General features: G+C 43.7%; 1 protein-coding gene across 4 annotated transcripts in view; it reads right to left on the bottom strand.

Moving 5' to 3' along the window:
- ZDHHC20 (zinc finger DHHC-type palmitoyltransferase 20) overlaps nt 1-18442 on the bottom strand; it is a 78981-nt gene that overhangs the window by 30843 nt on the left and 29696 nt on the right. For all 4 annotated transcript variants that reach the window (XR_005884718.1, XM_040988371.1, XM_040988370.1 and 1 more), the window contains exons 2-4: nt 13289-13315; nt 8118-8221; nt 2856-2976 (exon numbers count right to left, since the gene is read on the bottom strand). Coding sequence is in view for 3 of the 4 variants with exons in the window: in XM_040988371.1 (XP_040844305.1) it covers nt 2856-2976; nt 8118-8221; nt 13289-13315 (252 nt within the window). In the remaining variant the exon portion in view is untranslated. The remainder of the gene's footprint in view (nt 1-2855; nt 2977-8117; nt 8222-13288; nt 13316-18442) is intronic.

Raw genomic sequence — 18442 nt, forward strand, 5'->3', positions numbered from 1 at the left:
ACCCCTCCCAATGCCAGATTTTGCGCATACCAGTGGGTCCATGAGCCAGCCCTACCCAGTTCACCTCCTGTCCTAGCAGGAACAGTGGCTTTTCCTGACTGGCATTCAACCCAAATCTGGTTCTTACTGTTTAATGTTTTAGCCCAGCCAAGATTTGTCCATACCCACATACAGCTCACACATGGTTCAGTAGGGGCTGAGACCTAGCCTAGTCCATCCCACAGCTGCCCTGGCCCTCCAGAGCACCAGATGGTGTTGGAGTCTAGCCCGGCTTGGTGTGTCCAGTCCCAGTTCATACTTGTACCAAGGGAGACTACAACCGTATCCTGATCAGAATCAGTCCTCATTTCAGTCTCTTTGCTCCTTGGTGGGAACTTCAACCCAGTTAGGGTTGTCCCCTTAGCTCTCCAACCGGGCCTGTTTCCATCCATAGATCACATGCATGCCAGTGGTTGTTCTGACTCAGCTTGGCACAGCCCCTCTCCTGTCCCGGCTTCTGCCTTAGACACTGTAGCTTAGTGTCCCTGGCTCATGCAGACCAGTAGGTGCAAGAGCCTAGCTCAGCATGATCTGTGCTCCATCCTGATTTCTATTTTCGCTTGTGAGCTAAGGGTTGCTCAGTTCTGCCCAGTCCACCCCGTTCCATTTCCAACTCACACATTAGCCAGCCATTGGAGCTACTTGCTGAGCTTGTCTCACCCCCAGGTCTGGACCACATGTTCACCAGCAGAAGCTATGACCTGCCAGGGGAGTTTCCCAAGTTCCTCCACTTGACCCAGTTCTCATACGTGCCAGTGGGTTTTAGGCCGATGACCAGCATAGTCTGGAATTCCATTTGGCCTTCTATGAGCTGCTGAATTGCAGCCCGGCCCACCCCACATCCTATTCAGGATGCACATTTGGGTGCTGCTGCCTTGAGCAGTCCAGACTGTTGTTGATTCCTACACTTGATCTTAGCCAAAAGACCAAGAAGCGATTGTTGCGGGTTCCTGTGAGTGGTGACAGGCTCCTTGGTCACACCTAGCTAGTCCATCACCACCCCAACTCATGAACTAACCAGTGGGGTTAGTCTTTCCACAGTGTTTGGCCCACACTTCCCCCACAGAATCTACAGCAGAGGATGGCCCAAGCATTTAGACCCCTGTACTTGAAAAGGAAAATTTAGGATAGAGGAATTTAATTTGCTTTTTTGCCTTCTGTACTTTGCTCGCTGAAAAAGACAATGGATAGCTGAACCAACATCTCTAACCAGACAAACATCTCATCACTTAGAGCCTGGGAACCAGAGAGAGATAAGGGGCACCTGTGGCTGCATCCGGATTAGATCATAAAAAAGTCTTGAGACAAGCATCTCAGGGAAGAAATGTGATAAAGAATTGAGGGCGCAGTGGAAAAGACCCTAATTGCATGGCAAGGCAAAGGTCTTTTATGGCCCCCTTTCCTGAGTATGGTTTTTAGCCTTTAAAAAGCATGCTGAACAAAGCCTCGGGGCTGGTGTGCCTAGCCTCCCGTGTGGGGACAGGCCCCAGCCCCAGCACGCTGGTGATTGAATAAAGCCTCTTGCTTTTGCATCAAGCCTCCTCTTCCTTGGTCATTGGGGAGACTCACTCTCTCGGGGGATGACGTTAAGGTCATCCCATTTGGGGGTGCCCTACACTCACACAGGAGACGTTCATAAAGCTTCTGAAATTGTAGACCTTGAGTTGAAAATACCTGACCCACAAAACTGTAATTGGTAATAATTTAAGCTAATTATTTTAAGTTAATAGAAAATTATTTTAGAATTAGTGATCATTTATTGTAAATGAGACATACTAGAAATTTATTATTACATATAAAAATCTATACCAAGTATATTTTATGTGTATTGTTTCATTTAATATTTTACTAACAGAGATGTTGATGTCATCCTAGTTTTGAAATAAGCAAAATAAGGCTTAGGAAAATGAAGTGACTTGTACTGCACTAGTAAATAAAAAAAAAAAAACAGAATTTGGTCTGTAATCATGCTTTCATTCTGTATATTAATCTATTCATTATGCAAAAGATTTTTATAAACGTATTAAAAGTGAGAAGTTCAAGAACCCTTCCTCCTGAAGCTTACAGCCACTTTAAATTGTCTGCAGTCACACATAGGAAAAGTCCCTTCCACTTCAACTTGAAGTTGAGAAGCCCACTGGGTTCTGAGCCAGAGCACCTGGATTCAACTCCCAGTCTCTTCACCGACCTTGACCAAGGCACTTCACCTGTAAAATAGTGACTGGAGTATCTTCCTGACACAGCCTGTTGTGTAAAAAGACTAACTGTCATCCTGAGATTAGTTTGTTATCTGAACCAATTAATCAGGCATACAAAAAAAAAGCTGTTTTAGCTTTTGTATTTAAAGGACCAGGCTGACCCTCATGGGCTCTTCCCTGTCAGGAGGCTAAAACCAGAGGCAAGGCAGCAGCCATAGCAGTCATGACCTCAAGGCAAGTGCTGATGCAGAGGGACCACCTCCATCACTGAACAAGTTTCTTCGCCTGCGTCCACAGTCTGGATGTTATTCCGTGGATCATGACACATGTATTCAGATTCAGACCAGAATTTCCAAATAATGGCTTACTAAGAGGACTTGGTGAAATTTTTAGCCATATGGCTGAGGGAAAAAATGAGCAGAGGAAGGGTTTATATCAAAGTATGTCTCTTAAATAAATTATGTTAATTTTTCTATTTGTGTATCTAAAAACTGGAGAAGATACAGAGAACAGGACAATCTTGCTCCTGAAGAAGTGCGTGGCAGTGGCAAACCATGAAAACATGGTTTAACCATATTTCGAAAACTCTTTAGAAAGTTTAAGATTTGCACTTCTTACCTCTTGAAGCTGATGTTGTATAGATGGGTAAGTCTCGTGCTACTCGTCTCAAAATTTCTTGCTGTCTTTCTTGGCTGAATTCCTTTTCATAACGCTCCTTCTCGGCATTTGACAAGTAGAACTACAGAAAGGAAAGAGAACTATCAAAAATTTGAAATCCTACTATGTTATCTATAAAAAGTGCTATCAACAACAAACAAAAACCCCCGCATTTTGTTTTATTTAGGTAAATCTTATCTTCAAACTTGTTCAAGAAGATAAATCTCTTTTAATCAAAATTACATACCTCTGAAAGATTAAAAAAACATTTGACATCTACAGTCATAATAGCAAAGACATAAAGTACGTATTCTGCATCTTTGTCTTTAAACTTCCTGTACAAGGAGAAAAAGGTTTAATACACACCTTCTGTTAGTAAAAACATTTTTGTCTAAAAGTTACTACCAAGAAACTTTCAGTTTTTGGAAACATGTTCCAAGATGGACTTCTTTTGGGGAACAGGCTAGGTTAAGAATAAACGGATCACCGTTAGCAACGTCATTCTTTTATATGGTTACTCTCCAGGAAGGTTCGTTTGCAGGGACAGTTCCTCCAGCTCCATCACACAGTGCCCCCGTCAGCACATCTTCCTCTCAAGGAGAGAGCATCCTCATAGACCAGTGCGTTTCTCAATGTTGGTTCCCAGCACATGGCCAGCCTCTAGCTCGTTCTGTTCGCCTTTTCCCTATCATAGAATTGTTTAGCTGCTACTCCTTTCCTGTGTTTTCCCATCATCTCAAAGGCCTTCTTCTTCATGTCTGCATCTCATGTAACCAGGAGCTTTACGCTCCCATTGGGCTATTTAAATACATGGCTTTCTTTTCTTAACTAAGAATGGCTTGAGACTTGGCTCCTGATTTTTTTTTTTAATATCTTTTTAATGTTGCTCAATTTTCATTTACTTGCAACGTTTTGCATTAAAAGTCTTAAGGATTCAGGACTGGAATTTTCTCTTTTCATACAGAAGTGTATTTTAGTGTGTTCCATCTGCTAACTCAAATGCTTTCCTTTTGCTGCCCCATCACTGATAAAGTATTAGCTTGACCAATGTAATTTATTCTTTCATAAATGAGGCTAGAGCTTGGTGTAATAGAGGGAGCTCTAGGAGATTTTGAGATTTCAGAATTATTAGCAGAGCTGATATTTAAATCCTTTTGGGTTCTACTCCAGCATGTTTTCCTCTATACTGGCAAAGTAGAGGAAATACTCTTGCTTTTTACAGAATGCTGGCTGACTAAAGTCAACTTAGATTATCTTGCTTGGTACCCACCATCAAGCTGACAGGATGCAAGGCTATCAAATTCACTCAATCTTAAAGATAAAAGTGTCAAGGACTGTGGAGGTCACTTGCATAATCTCCCAACACAGACAGGGGTTCCTCACACACTTCTGACAGAGCCATCCTCTTCAATATTTTCAGAGACAGAAATATGTTGCTACTTTGTAAGATAGCTCATTCACTTTTATAAAATACTGTGCTCATTAGCAAGTTTTTCCCTGGCAACTCTCTGGAACATTCATAGAAGTTGCTGTAAAAATCATACGGTATGTTAAGTATGTATTTTGATAGGAAAATTCCTCATCAAAATTTACAGGTTCTTTGTAAAATCTCAACAGATTTCACTAGCCTGTCTTACTCTTAGAATGCAGGAATAGCCCTAACCTTCCTTATCCTTATTTTGTTACTTTCACTCAAAAAGAACTATTTACTTTTTACTCATGCAATGTTTTCAATAGCCATTGCTACTAGCAATGGATTAAATCTAAGTGTTTTTGGACTTAGAGATTAAGAAACGAATGATTGTGCTAATTATGACTAAATTCCTGAAGAAGGTACCTTAGGGTTCACCAAGTTTGACTTACGGTTTATTTCTGGAAACACAAGCATCCCACTAAAGACCGGCACGTTTACTAGTATTGAATGAAGGTACACATAACAGGTGTCATTTTGTAAGCATCTCTCTGAAAGAAGGACACATACATCCCCCAAGGGACAGGCACTAGAATATTTACAGCAGCTCCATTGTAATTGAAATAGGAGATTTAGCCTAGCATTTAACATGCCCCCATCTCACATCAGATTTCTTGGGTTCAAATCCTAGTTCCACTGCTCATGTAGACGGTGGGAGGTAACAGGTGCAGGTGATGGCTCAGAAAGCTAGGTCTCTGACACACTGTAAGACCCAGACTGACTTCCTAGCTCCTCGTTTAGCTCGGTCTACCCGGGCTATGGCAGACACCTGTGGAGTGAACCACCAGATGAGCGAGTGCTTGTGTGTCACTTGGGCTCATATTTTTTCTCTCAATAAGTAAATACAACTTCTTGAAATTGGTACCAGAATTCTATTTTTCATTCACAATTGAATAGAATTGGCAGTATGGGATGTCATTATTACTTTGGTGTTAAGCTGATTCCATTTAAATATCTATCAAATATCAATTAAGGATCAGTGTTATTCCCGACAGTAGGGATCTAAAGATGAATGAAAATAACCCTCATCTTCAAGAACATTATCATAACCTAGTGAGAATTATAAAATAAGAATCAGCATAAGCACAACATGAACAATACATGATCATGTATGATAACAGCTCCCTTGAGAGGCAGTGGGAGCTGTTTTTGAAGGCAGTTGTGCCCAGCTCATTCACTCAAGTCTACCAACTTGCTGACTATACAGAAGGCTGCCTTCTAGATCATGAAGCTACAGCAGTAAATGACAAATATTTTTCCTTTTGAAAAGTTACTAGAAGAGATACTTACAGAGCTGCTGGCTTTAATGCCACTCTATAGAGAACCTCTTTGGCCAATATGATGAAATAAGCTTTTACTATTATGCTCTGTCCTACTGCCATGTTCATACTCTAAATTTAACTAATTTTCTAAATTTCTGAGTTTACTAAAATACATAACGATGTTACTTGCTTGATCATTCATCTGTCCTGCTAAAGTGGAAAGACCATGTCTGTCTTGGTTTCCTTTCTGAGTCCAGCACAGAATCCGACATCCAGTGGGTGATCATCAAGTGCTGGCTAAATGAAAAATCCTAGTATTTATAACTTAACCTGCTTTGAAAATGTACAGTTCTTCTTCTCTGGTCTCAATCTGTTCTTGTAGGCAGCACAATGCAGGCGCAATGAGATAGAGCACCTTGAATCCTGTTGGCTGCCACTGGCACTGTGCTCTGAGCCTTTTGATTTCGCTCATTCAACAGCTCCTAAGCACCTGTCACATGCCAGACAGTGAGTGGCTGTGAATGTGATGGGAGTGTCTTCTGACAGGACAGATGGAGCACATCATAGCATAGCCACTGGACACAGGCCTGGGGAGCTGTGAGCAGAATGGACGTAAGAGCCTAAGGTTTGAGCTGCAATATGCCGGGACCACACAGCCAAAAAAGAACAGAACATGCTGTTACAGGGTGCTTATGTCTTCTAAGGGCTTTACCTAAGCTATTCTATATATTACTGGTTCCATTTACTACTAATTTTTTTGGTGCTTACTATAATCTCATGGGATACATACTGCTATCACCCTCACTTTATACAGCAAAGCAAAGTCCGCCCCCCTAGCCACAGCACTGGTATCTAACAGAAGTCTGAGTAGAGTGTGGGCAGTTTTGGCTACAGAATGCATACTGCTTCTTGAAAACATTACAATTTGTTCTACATTTTTATTTCCTGCAAGAAGAACTATTTACTTTTTACTCATGCAATGTTTTCAATAGCCATTGCTACTAGCAATGGATTAAATCTAAGTGTTTTTGGATTTAGAGATTAAGAAACGAATGATTGTGCTAATTATGACTAAATTCCTGAAGAAGGTACCTTAGGGTTCACCAAGTTTGACTTACGGTTTATTTCTGGAAACACAAGCATCCCACTAAAGACTGGCACGTTTACTAGTATTGAATGAAGGTACACATAACAGGTGTCATTTTGTAAGCATCTCTCTGAAAGAAGGACACATACATCCCCCAAGGGACAGGCACTAGAACCTTTACAGCAGCTCCACTGTAACAGCTCTAAACTGGAAGCTACTCAAAGCCCATCAACAGTAGACCCAGTACATAAATCGTGTTAAACATTGCCACAGTTGAAAACCAAATGTGGATAAATGATGTATGTTTATATGTGACAACATGGATGACTATCATGAACAGAATGTTAATGAGAAATGTCCCAGACACATAAGCATATATTACTGTGATAGCATATAACCACACACACTGCTTACTACGTGTTATATACAGAAACGAGCAAGCTCATCTCTGCTGTCTGAAGGCAGGCAGACGATGGGTGACTGAAGGGAGCATGGGGGAGTTTGATGGGAGGCCAGCAAGGTTCCGCTCCTTACACTGGGCTGGGTGGCAGTTACACGGCTGGTGTACGTTCATGACGTCTAGCTTTCCGCATATACGCTCTTTATGACAAAGGTAACGGGAAGTTGATATTAATCATTTGATCTATAACATTAATACATTTTGATAAATTTAATGTGAAGGGAAACAACATTATTTACCATCATTCAACAGGAATGTCAATCATGTGGCAGCCACTATATTAAAATACTTACTTGGACAAATTTCATTTACTTCTCACAATCATCTTTTAAAGACAGGCATGATTGTGAGCTCCATTTCTGATGACACAACTGAAGCTCAATGTGTTAGAGCAGAAAATCGGACAAATCTAACTCTAGGGAAGATGCTCTAAACCATCTTGCAATAATAAAGGCACGCCGAACAAGAACGTACATGGTTAGATCAAAGCAGGCTAGACTACAAGTCACAAAGCTCACTCCACATAAATGTTGACCTATATATATATATTTTTCAAATAAAACTTCCAATAGGAAGAAATGCCAGTCACATTAAGGTGGGAAAAGAAATAGTCTAGAAAGTTCATTTCCCACAATCAAAATAGATGTGCTTTACTTGTCACACCACTATGTTCACGCCTAACATAGTATAAATGTTAAGAGGGTTTCAGACAGTGAATTCTGCTTAAGAAACTGCACGGCAGAAAGCATCCGCACACAGCTTCCCTTTATGTCAGGAGGCTGTGTCTGAGAACAAGGACTCACACTCACAACACAGTCACCAAGCAACTCAACGACCGGAAACAGAACAAATGCATCATGTAAAGTTTTCACAAAGGTAACATAAGGGAAAAGAATTCCATTTTCAACTACAACATTTGGTAATTTACCAACATTCAATTTACCTCGTTGGAGGGGGTAGCGGGAGATGTGAAAATTGTCATCCAATAGGACCATACAAACATAACAAAGAACAGATGGAAAGCCACAAGGTAGACAACGGTCTTTCCTGGTAAATAAAAGCAAATAACATTTCATTGAATCCAAGTGAACACAAGAAAAATCATTACATTAAAACACAATATTTGGGTCTATAGACCTAATTGAACAAATTTTTAAATTAAAAAATAGCAAAACATTAGATACATAAACTCTTTTAGCTGCATGATACAGCATTGATATGAAGGAATACTCTCATCCATCTGATTTATAAGACTGAGATGAGATTTGATTTCATTAAGTCGATGAGCACAAGCTAGAACAATTCCTTTATTCACTATGTTTTACTCTCCCTAAAGTTAATGTTTAATGACTTAAAAACAACTTAAAGCAGAATGTACCACCATGAACATTAAATCCAGGAAAGCGTAAACTGAAAGCAAGTGAAGTCACTACCACTGCAAATAGTGAGTTTAAACAACCCAATTCCCGCACTGCCAGAAGCAAGACTGTGCGCCTCATTCTCTCACCCATCTCTTTCTCACCTAGTGACACCGAATTTTTATTCAACTGTTTCTCAAAGGGGCTTGTGTAACACTCCAACTTCATCTCTGAATATTAACTCGCTCACGTGATTCCAAGCTTTTTGTTGTGCTCTGCGGTCGTTTGTATCTGGAAGAAACGGGACTTGCCTCCATGAGCAAGAATGATCTACCAGCCACTTAGAGCTTCGGTTTGGGGCGCAGCATCACAAATGCACTGCAGATGATGCAGGCAAGCCCAAAGGCATGAGACTCTGCTCATTTTTTAAAGTTCAAATCAAATGTTATTTCTTCCACAAAAAAAAATCTTCTGTAATTATATTAGGGGTTCATTAACTCATACTGGACACCCCAAATAATTTGATTAGACTTTAACTAAGGGATGTTTGAACAACTGCTTAAAATGCAAAACACTTAGGATAATGCCTGGTGCATAATTAACCATCACTGAACACTGGCTCCCCAGGCATCTTAGTTCTCTTCCTCAATATTGTTTTGTTCTTGTTATACGTTCTCTATTGCAGTATTTCTCAAGTTTCAATAATGAGAATTTTCAATCAGTCTGTAGGAGAATGAAAAATATTAAAAACATCGGAGTCAAGTTTGTAAAGTTAATATGCATTCAGTTTCAAGTACTGGCCTTCCTTCTTCCGATGTCATTTGCCTTACATGAAACAGGTATGACAAAAGACTGAGAACCTTATCAGAACCCAGCATTTTCTTTTTTTTTTTTAAAGATTTATTTTTATTATTTTTTTATTGGAAAGGCGGATATACAGAGAGGAGAGACAGAGAGGAAGATCTTCCATCCGATGATTCACTCCCCAAGTGAGCGCAAGGGCCGATACTATGCCGATCCAAAGCCAGGAGCCTCTTCCGGGTCTCCCACGCGGGTGCAGGGTCCCAAAGCTTTGGGCCGTCCTCGACTGCTTTCCCGGGCCACAGGCAGGGAGCCGGAAGGAAAGCGGGGCTGCCGGGATTAGAACCGGCACCCATATGGGATCCCAGGGTGTGCAAGGTGAGGACCTTAACCACTGCGCCACCGCGCCGAGAACCCAGCATTTTCTTTCGTAGCTGTACTGTCTGTTCCTGATTTCAGAGGCTAGGATCCCCGGTGCTCGAGTGACCCTTGACCTCACAGCTAACCAGCGCAAACTGCCACTACTGCTGCTGGCTATGGAGTCACCTGGCAGTCATAGCTCATGTGCCTCCTCTGTACCTCTTAAGTCTAGCAGGTATTCCTCCAGTTTACAGATGTAAATACTGAGCCTCACAGAACTCAGTATCATGCCCACATCACTGGGTTACTAAATGATAAAAACCAGAATTCAAATCAATATTTACTTTATAAAGTCCAATAATCTTTTCCGCATGTCATCCCTAAGATTATATTTTCCTCTTCTTATAAAAAACACATTTATTGGGCCCGGCGCGGTGGCGCAAGTGGTTAAAGGTCCTCGCCTAGCACGCCCGGGATCCCATATGGGCGCCGGTTCTAATCCCGGCAGCCCCGCTTCCCTTCCAGCTCCCTGCCTGTGGCCTGGGAAGGCAGTCGAGGACGGCCCAGGGCTTTGGGAACCTGCACCCGCGTGGGAGACCCGGAGGAGGCTCCTGGCTTCGGATCGGCATAGTATCGGCCCGTTGCGCTCACTTGGGGAGTGAATCATCGGACGGAGGATCTTCCTCTCTGTCTCTCCTCTATGTATATCCGCCTTTCCAATGAAAAAAATAATAAAAATAAATCTTTAAAAAAAAAAACACATTTATTTTATTTTTCTTGAAAGGCAGCTATACAGAAAGAACAGACAGAGAGAAAGTTCTTCTGTCCATTGATTCACTCCCCAAGCGGCTGCGATGGCTAGTCTGAGCCAATCTGAAGCCAGCACCCAGGAGCCTCTTCTGGGTCTCCCACGCAGGTGCAGGGTCCCAAGGCTTTGGACCGTCCTCGACTGCTTTCCCAGGCCACAAGCAGGGAGCTGGAAGGGAAGCAGGGCTGCCGGGATTAGAACCGGCGCCCATATGGGATCCCAGCACGTGCAAGATGAGGACTTTAGCTGCTAGGCTACTGCGTGGGCCATTTTCCTCTTTTTAAAGCATCATTTTAATGATTTTCTAAGCCAATATTGGATGCTAAGATAAATTCAAACTACCATTTTCTTCAACTCCCAAATGTTCTCTTTTCACCTCCTCTCATATTGCTACCGCACCGAAAATTCTGGTTTCTCCAATCTGCATTCTGTCCTCTTGTCTCCAAGCTGAACCTTACAGTATACCCAACAGACTCTTAAATCACTGTTGGGCTGTTCACCTTTTTCTTAAAAAAAAAAAAAAGCTTATTTATTAATTTTAGAGAGTTACACACTAAGGGGAGTTACATAGTAAGGAGAGATGGAGAGATAGACCACCCATTCACTGGCCACAACACTGTATTAGGCTGAAATCAGGAGCCAGGAGCTTCAGCAGAGTTTCCCAAACAGGTGCAAGGACCCAAACAGTGGGCTAACCTCGGCTGCTTTTGCCAGGCTTTAGCAGGGATCCAGTGGGTGGCCGGTGTCCCAGGCAGGCCACCTGACCCACTGCACCAACACCACACCTTGCATCGTTTGTTTTTCCTTTGGACAACATGTAGCAGCTTTGTCACCTACTGCTATGCAGCACCAGGGCTAACCTTAGGTCACGGAGTGACTAGGCAGGATGTCATCTGCAGCTGCCTCACTTTTATTTCTCACGGATTCCCATATTCAGTCAAGCCGATCATTCCCCACCTGGACACTAGTGCACAGTTTTGAGATAAACAGTACCAGTGAGATACTTTAAACTCAATCATTTATCTGCAATGAACAGGAGTGCCCAAAGCAAGGCTTATATTTTTCAGGCATTTAAAAAATAGTACAGTATATTTTTAGGATATTTCTGCTCTCCGTAAGAGCAAAACATAATGATCTGGTCAAAATTAACTAATTTTTAAAACAAGAATTGTTAAAATTAGGCTCTTAGTACTAGGCCTGGAATATAGTAAGTATCAGATATTATTAACTTATGAGTAAACAACAGAAAACATTGTTTTTAACTAGGTACAAATTAATGTCATCATTAATACACAAACTCTTGTCACACCATGAGCCACTGGTTATTAACAATATGGAAGATGTTATTTCACTAGGCAAATTGCGTCAAAGATGAGAAAAATCTGAATTTATAAATCAGGAACGCTGTGTCCAAGAATCACCCAGTAAAAGTCTCCTCAAGAGACATTTGAGAAACAGCCCCAAGAGATAACACAAAAATCCTGTAAGAACTTCTGAAATTCTCCGCTTTCAACAAACAAAAAATGGTTTTGATTTAAAAAGAAACAGGAGGAGTTGGGTTGTAGAGAAGCAGGTTGACCTCCTGCGTGAGATGCTCAACACCGTATGGGCACTGGTTAAAGTCCGGGCTGCTGGCTTCCCATCCAGCTCCCTGCTTGTGGCCTGGGAAAGCAGTTGAGGACAGCCCGAAGCTTTGGGCCCTGCACCCACGTGGGAGACCAGGAGGGGAGTGAATCATCAGACAGAAGATCTTCCTCTCTGTGTCTCCTCCTCTCTGTATATCTGACTTTGCAATAAAAATAAAAATAAATATTAAAAAAAATTGTGATCTCAGTGGACTTGCAAACTTTTCTTACACCCAGCTGGATTCTGATTTGAAATTTTGTTGAGGGCCCGGCGCGGTGGCGCAAGTGGTTAAAGGTCCTCGCCTTGCACGCCCGGGATCCCATATGGGCACCGGTTCTAATCCCGGCAGCCCCGCTTCCCTTCCAGCTCCCTGCCTGTGGCCTGGGAAAGCAGTCGAGGATGGCCCAAAGCTTTGGGAACCTGCACCCGCGTGGGAGACCCAGAAGAGGCTCCTGGCTTCGGATCGGCATAGTATCGGCCCGTTGCGCTCACTTGGGGAGTGAATCATCGGACGGAAGATCTTCCTCTCTGTCTCTCCTCTCTGTATATCCGCCTTTCCAATGAAAAAATAATAAAAATAAATCTTTAAAAAAAATAAAAAAAAAAAGAAATTTTGTTGATTTTTTTCCCTCTATGTAATATATTTTTGAATAATTACTACAAAAATTTTATTGATCTTGAACTAGTAATACAATTTATAAATCTGTGTATTCTGGCTACTTTCATTAAATATATCTGGGTGGCGAAGTATCGTTTTTAACAAACACATCAAAAGCATCAATTAAATTCATGAGATCAGATTCTCCTCCCCAACCAGCTGCATCTGACATTAACAATAAGAATGAGGCGTTCTGGCAAACATACAAGGCAGGTGAACCTAAATAAGTATTTAAGAAACACGTATGTGAGTACTAAGCACTTCATATGATAACGGCTGCTTCAATTTTATTACCTTATATAAATAATACAGAGAATATACTAAATGACAATAAACCTAACAATAACATCACTTCCTTTTTATTTACGTAAGTTTTAAAGACACTCATTTTCTTTCTGAAAAATAAAAACCACAAGTGTTCCTCAATAAATAGTAAGTGTGTGAGTGGCACTGAGATATCATTAACATTCCACTTTATTAAGATGAGGCTAAAAATGTCTTACCATTTTCTTCATTTCCAAAGATAGTACCTAGAATAGAAGAAAAAAGAATGAATAAATGCACTTTAAATGTTCTGTGCTAAGTTTTACTTCAGGTTAAATATTCATTTTCATATGATTGTCATAAAAAATAAAGTAGGCTCAAAAATATAAAAACCAACATAAAATCAGATCATTCTTAAAAATTTTCAACACTAAAATACGACAAAATTTCCTCTCATTAACATTCCAGTCACACTGAAAATTTTCTGTAGACTTGTTACTTTCAAGTGAATCCATCTAACTATCTAATCATGATGTTTTGTTTAGCTCTTAACATATGGAGAATCAAGGCCTGGTGTGGTAGCCTAGCAGCTAATATCCTTGCCTTGAATACCTGGGATCCCATATGGGCGCTGGCTCTAATCTCGACAGCTCCACTTCCCATCCAGCTCCCTGCTTGAGGCCTGGGAAAGCAGTCAAAGACGGCCCAAAGCCTTGGGACCCTGCATTTGTGTGGGAGACTGAGAAGAGGCTCCTGGCTCCTGGCTTTGTATCAGTTCAGCTTCAGCTATTGCAGGTGCTTGGGGGGGAGGGGGTGATTCAATGGATGGAAGACCTTCTTTCCCTGTTTCTCCTCCTCTGTAGATAGATAGATAGATAGATAGATAGATAGATAGATAGATAATCTGACTTTGCAATAAAAATAAGTAAGTCTTCAAAAAATATATATGGAGGATGAATAGGACCATCTTTCATGGCACCCACTACTTATTAGTCTGTGATGTGCCCTACAGATCTTTTGGTAAAACCTGAACTCAAGAGAAATCTTTCTCTTTTTAAACCTACATGTAATAATCATATATTTTTATGGTATAAAATGTGATAAATGAATTCATTCACACAATGACCTCAAACCAAGGTTAACATTTCCAATTCCTTTACATTTGGAGCCTCAGAATTGGGTCTGGCACCCCAGCTCACCAGGTTAATCCTCCATCTTTAAGTGCCAGTATTCTACATGGGCGTCGGTTCTAGTCCCCGCTGCTCCAATTGATATCCAACTCTCTGCTTATGAACTGGGAAAGCGGCCAAGATGGCCTAAATTCCTGGGACTTTGCACCCATGTGAGACCCAGAAGGAGCCCCTGGCTTCAGATTGGCTCAGCTCCGGCCACTGTGGCCATTTGGGGAGTGAGCCATTGATGAACAATTTCTCTCTCAGTACTAAACTTTAGAAGGTATACTATCATCTGTAAATGACAGCTGCCCTATTGCTCTGTGGAGCACTAGGACTTGCTCCTATCCAGTTGTATTGTGATGCAGGTGATTCAGCATTTGTCTCTCCCTAGCTTGACTGCCCTTCCTCATCTCTATTCGGCTCTCTTCTTTAAGATCAATTCTTTTAGTTTCTGCACCTGCAAACATGTATTAGGTAAATCTATTTCTACAGAAAAAGAAATAGAAATAGTTTCTGTAATTTTCAGAGCGTGCTTTTTCTCTGAACACTCAGGTTTAAAACAACAATTTTTTTTTTTTTTTTACTTCTGATGACGTTTACGTAGTTGACCAGGTGGGAAGCATCGAGGACTAGGGGAGAATGAGCGAGACCACTGACTCCAAATCTTCCCCCTCTTCCTCCTGTATGTGAGGGTAGGAAGGAAACTAGGGCAGAAGCCACACCCAGCTTCCCCACCACCCCCAAACCCGGGGATGCCATTTCCAGGTCCCTGGTGTGCAGCCTACTCTGAGGGCTCTGCTCAAGTGGCTTCAATAGTTCTGAAATGCTGTCGATCTCACCACTATAAGAACGAGGAAATTCTTCCAAGATCCACTGGCTGACAGAGTCTACCCCAGTCTCCAATCACCCAGATATTTGCAGTCAAAACTTGGCTGGGCAGGTTGAGCAATTTTCTGGCCTCCTTTCTCTGCTATGGTACCAGATGTGCTTTGCAGGCTCCAATGAACTATCACATATTCTGTGCGCGTCTGAGCATGCCATCCACTGCTCCGTCTTAATTAACCACTAAGGACGTTCAATTTTAACACATGCGTTCCATGGTCAGACCACAGGTCCTACCATTCTCCTCAAGGTTGGAATTTTGAGTCCAGCAGTTCAGCTGGGGGAATCCCCACAGAAACCTAATCTGAGGCGATCCCAGCCCTGACTCTCGTGTTTGCCAATACAGGGTCCCGCTCAGTCCCTCATGCATGTCAGTCTACACACACACACACACTGGGAGTTGCAATTGTTGGGTCAGTTCGATTTCCAACCCCTTCTTTTTATGTAAACTAATGGATGCTGTAACACAGCCCATTCCTGCCCACCACACACTTGGCCCTCACATTCACCAGTGGGAACTGTAGCCTAGTTGGTGTGACCCCCAATGAACCCAACTAAGCTTGCCCCCACCTCTGGTTCCTATGCTTGCCAGTGTGTGCAGCAGACTGACCCAGTCGGTCCTGTATCCTATTCATCTCTGGTATACATCAGTGGGGGGTTGAATCCTAGCTCACCAACCAACCCCTATATCCAGCCTACACCCCTACTGGCAGGTGCCACCACCTGTCTGGCCAGTCTCGCCCCCAGCTCTCGTTCTCATGTTCACCAGTAGGAGTTACGGCTAATCAGAGAGGTGCCTCAGTTTCCCTAACAGGCCCACTACCAGGCTCTTGTACATGTTTGGTGGTTCTGCAGTCCTGCCTGACAGGATTGGCACTCAGTCCCAGCACTTACCAGCTGAAGCCTTCAAAGCCCAATTAACCTGCATTTACTTCAGCTCATGCCTGCTCCAGTGGATACAGTCTGTTAGCTCAGCATGGATCTCCCCAATCCAGAACACATGCAGGTGTTATGCCCCTCTCGGCATGGTCTACCCCAGGTCCTAGTACTCATGATCACCTGTGGAAGCAGTGACCCAGCAGGGGAATCCTCCCCGCCTCCAGTCTCATGTGAGCTTGTAGGTTCTGCAGCCCAGTCTAGCATAAGCCTCACCTCAGTGGTTGCCAGCTGATATTAGAGCCTGGCCTGGTCCAGAATGCCCTTAGTTTCAGCTGAAGCTGGTGAGTGCTGCCACCCGGTCTAGCCCAGCCAGCCCCCAGTCCTGGCTGTGATATGGACTGGCTGGTTTTGCAGCCGAACTCAGTCTGTCCTGCGCCCTGTCCGGGTTCTGATTTGCCAGTGGCTGCCCCCATTTATGCTAGCAGTTACTGTGACCTGGCATGGTCGGGGATGCTTCTGATCTTGATTCTTGCACTCACCTGCAGGGACAGCCTCAGAACAAAGGAGTTCCCCAAGTTCCGCTATCAGATCTCTCCCAGTGGCAGATTGCACACACTGGTGGGTCCTTGGCTCAGACTGACTTGAGTCCACCTCCTATCCTGGCAGGAGCAGAGGCCTTGCCCAACTGACCTATACCTGTTCCAGAACTTACTGTTGATTGCTATAGCCCAGCCACAGCTCGTCCACATCCAGATATAGCTCTCATGTGGTTCAGCGGGTGCTGAGACCTAGCCCAGCTTGTCCTACACTATCTTGGCTCTCATGAGCACCAGTGATGCTGAGGTCAGACACACTCTGGCACACCCCAGATCCAGTCCACACCCATGCCTATGGACACTAGTCATGTCCTGCCCAGATCACTGTCCCCATTCTGACTCTTGCGCTCACCAATAGAAACCACAACCAAGCAAGGGCATGCCCTTAGCTCCCCAACCAGGCCTGTTGCAGCCACAGATCTTGCATGTGCCAGTGGTTGTTCTGACCCAGCTTAGCATAGCCCATACCCCATCTTGTGCCATTGGATGCTGCAGCCTGACCTGTCCCAGCTTGCCCCTAGTCCCAACTCTCACAGGCGAGTGCTGCAGTCTAACTCTACACAGTAAGCTCCCGAACCTGATTCATGCAAACCAGCAGGTGTGATAGCCTACCCAAGCATCATTCGCACTCCAGCCTGGCTCCTGCCCTGTCCTCCTCTCTCCAGAACCAACCCACATACTTGCTGAGAAGTGGAGCTACCTTGCCCGGCCTGACCAATACCCAGGACTAACCAACATGCTCACCAATGGGAGCTACAGCCCACAAGGGGAGTTTCCCACCAGGTCTACTCCCAGAACCAGATCTCACATGTGCCAACAGATACCAAGTCCTTACCTAGTATAGTCTGCTCCCTCTGTCCTGGCATTTATAGGAACTAGTAGCTGTTGTGACCCAGCCAACCCGAAACCTTACTCTTGGGTGTGCCTACAGATACTGCAGCCTGGACCTACCCGACCCGTACCTAATACCGGCAGCCTTGAGTATCATGGACTCCATGGTCATTCCTAACTCCAGACTGTCACCACTCCCAGCTCTTAAGCAAACAGTGGATATTGCTGCTGCACAGGGGTGGGCCTACATATTCCCCACAGAATCTGAGCCCAGACTTGGTTCTCTCATGTGCTGGTTAGTGTCACCGCCCAGCCTAACATTACCTGTCCCATGTTCTGACTCTCACTGTGTGACACTGGAATCTATCCCTGCCAGGTAGGTCCCCAGCCCCAGCTTTAGTATGTACTGATACCAATCAGCTGTGATCCAGGCTAACTAGTCCAACTGAGATCTCCTACAAGGCCTGGTGCATCTGTCTAACCCATAAAATTCTTGCAGCGGGCCCGGCACGGTGCCTAGCAGCTAAAGTCCTTGCCTTGAACGCACCAGGATCCCATATGGGCGCCGGTTCTAATCCCGCCAGCCCCGCTTCCCATCCAGCTCCCTGCTCGTGGCCTGGGAAAGCAGTCAAGGATGGTCCAAAGCCTTGGGACCCTGTACCCAGGTTGGAGACCTAGAAGAAGTTCCTGGCTCCTGACTTCGGATCGGCACAGCACCAGCCATTGCAGTCACTTGGGGAGGAAATCTTTGGACGGAAGATCTTCCTCTCTGTCTCTCCTCCTCTCTGTCTGTCTGACTTTGTAATGAAAATAAACCTTAAAAAAAAAGTCTTGCAGCTTCCTTCATCCAAATTGCTGGGTCTCCCCCCCGCCCCTCCCCCCCTTACCTGAAAGTACAATAACCTTGTCGATGGGAATCCCTCAGAGCTTTCCTCATCTGCAACATAGTCCCTCACAAGTCTTCCCTGCCAAATACCTCCTTATGTCCCTGATCAATCCATGAACCACATACGGTGAGAAATACCCACGC

Source organism: Ochotona curzoniae, unplaced genomic scaffold (genome assembly GCF_017591425.1).
Source record: "Ochotona curzoniae isolate NIBS_2020 unplaced genomic scaffold, NIBS_Ocur_1.0 contig_4838, whole genome shotgun sequence".
NCBI lineage: Eukaryota > Metazoa > Chordata > Mammalia > Lagomorpha > Ochotonidae > Ochotona > Ochotona curzoniae.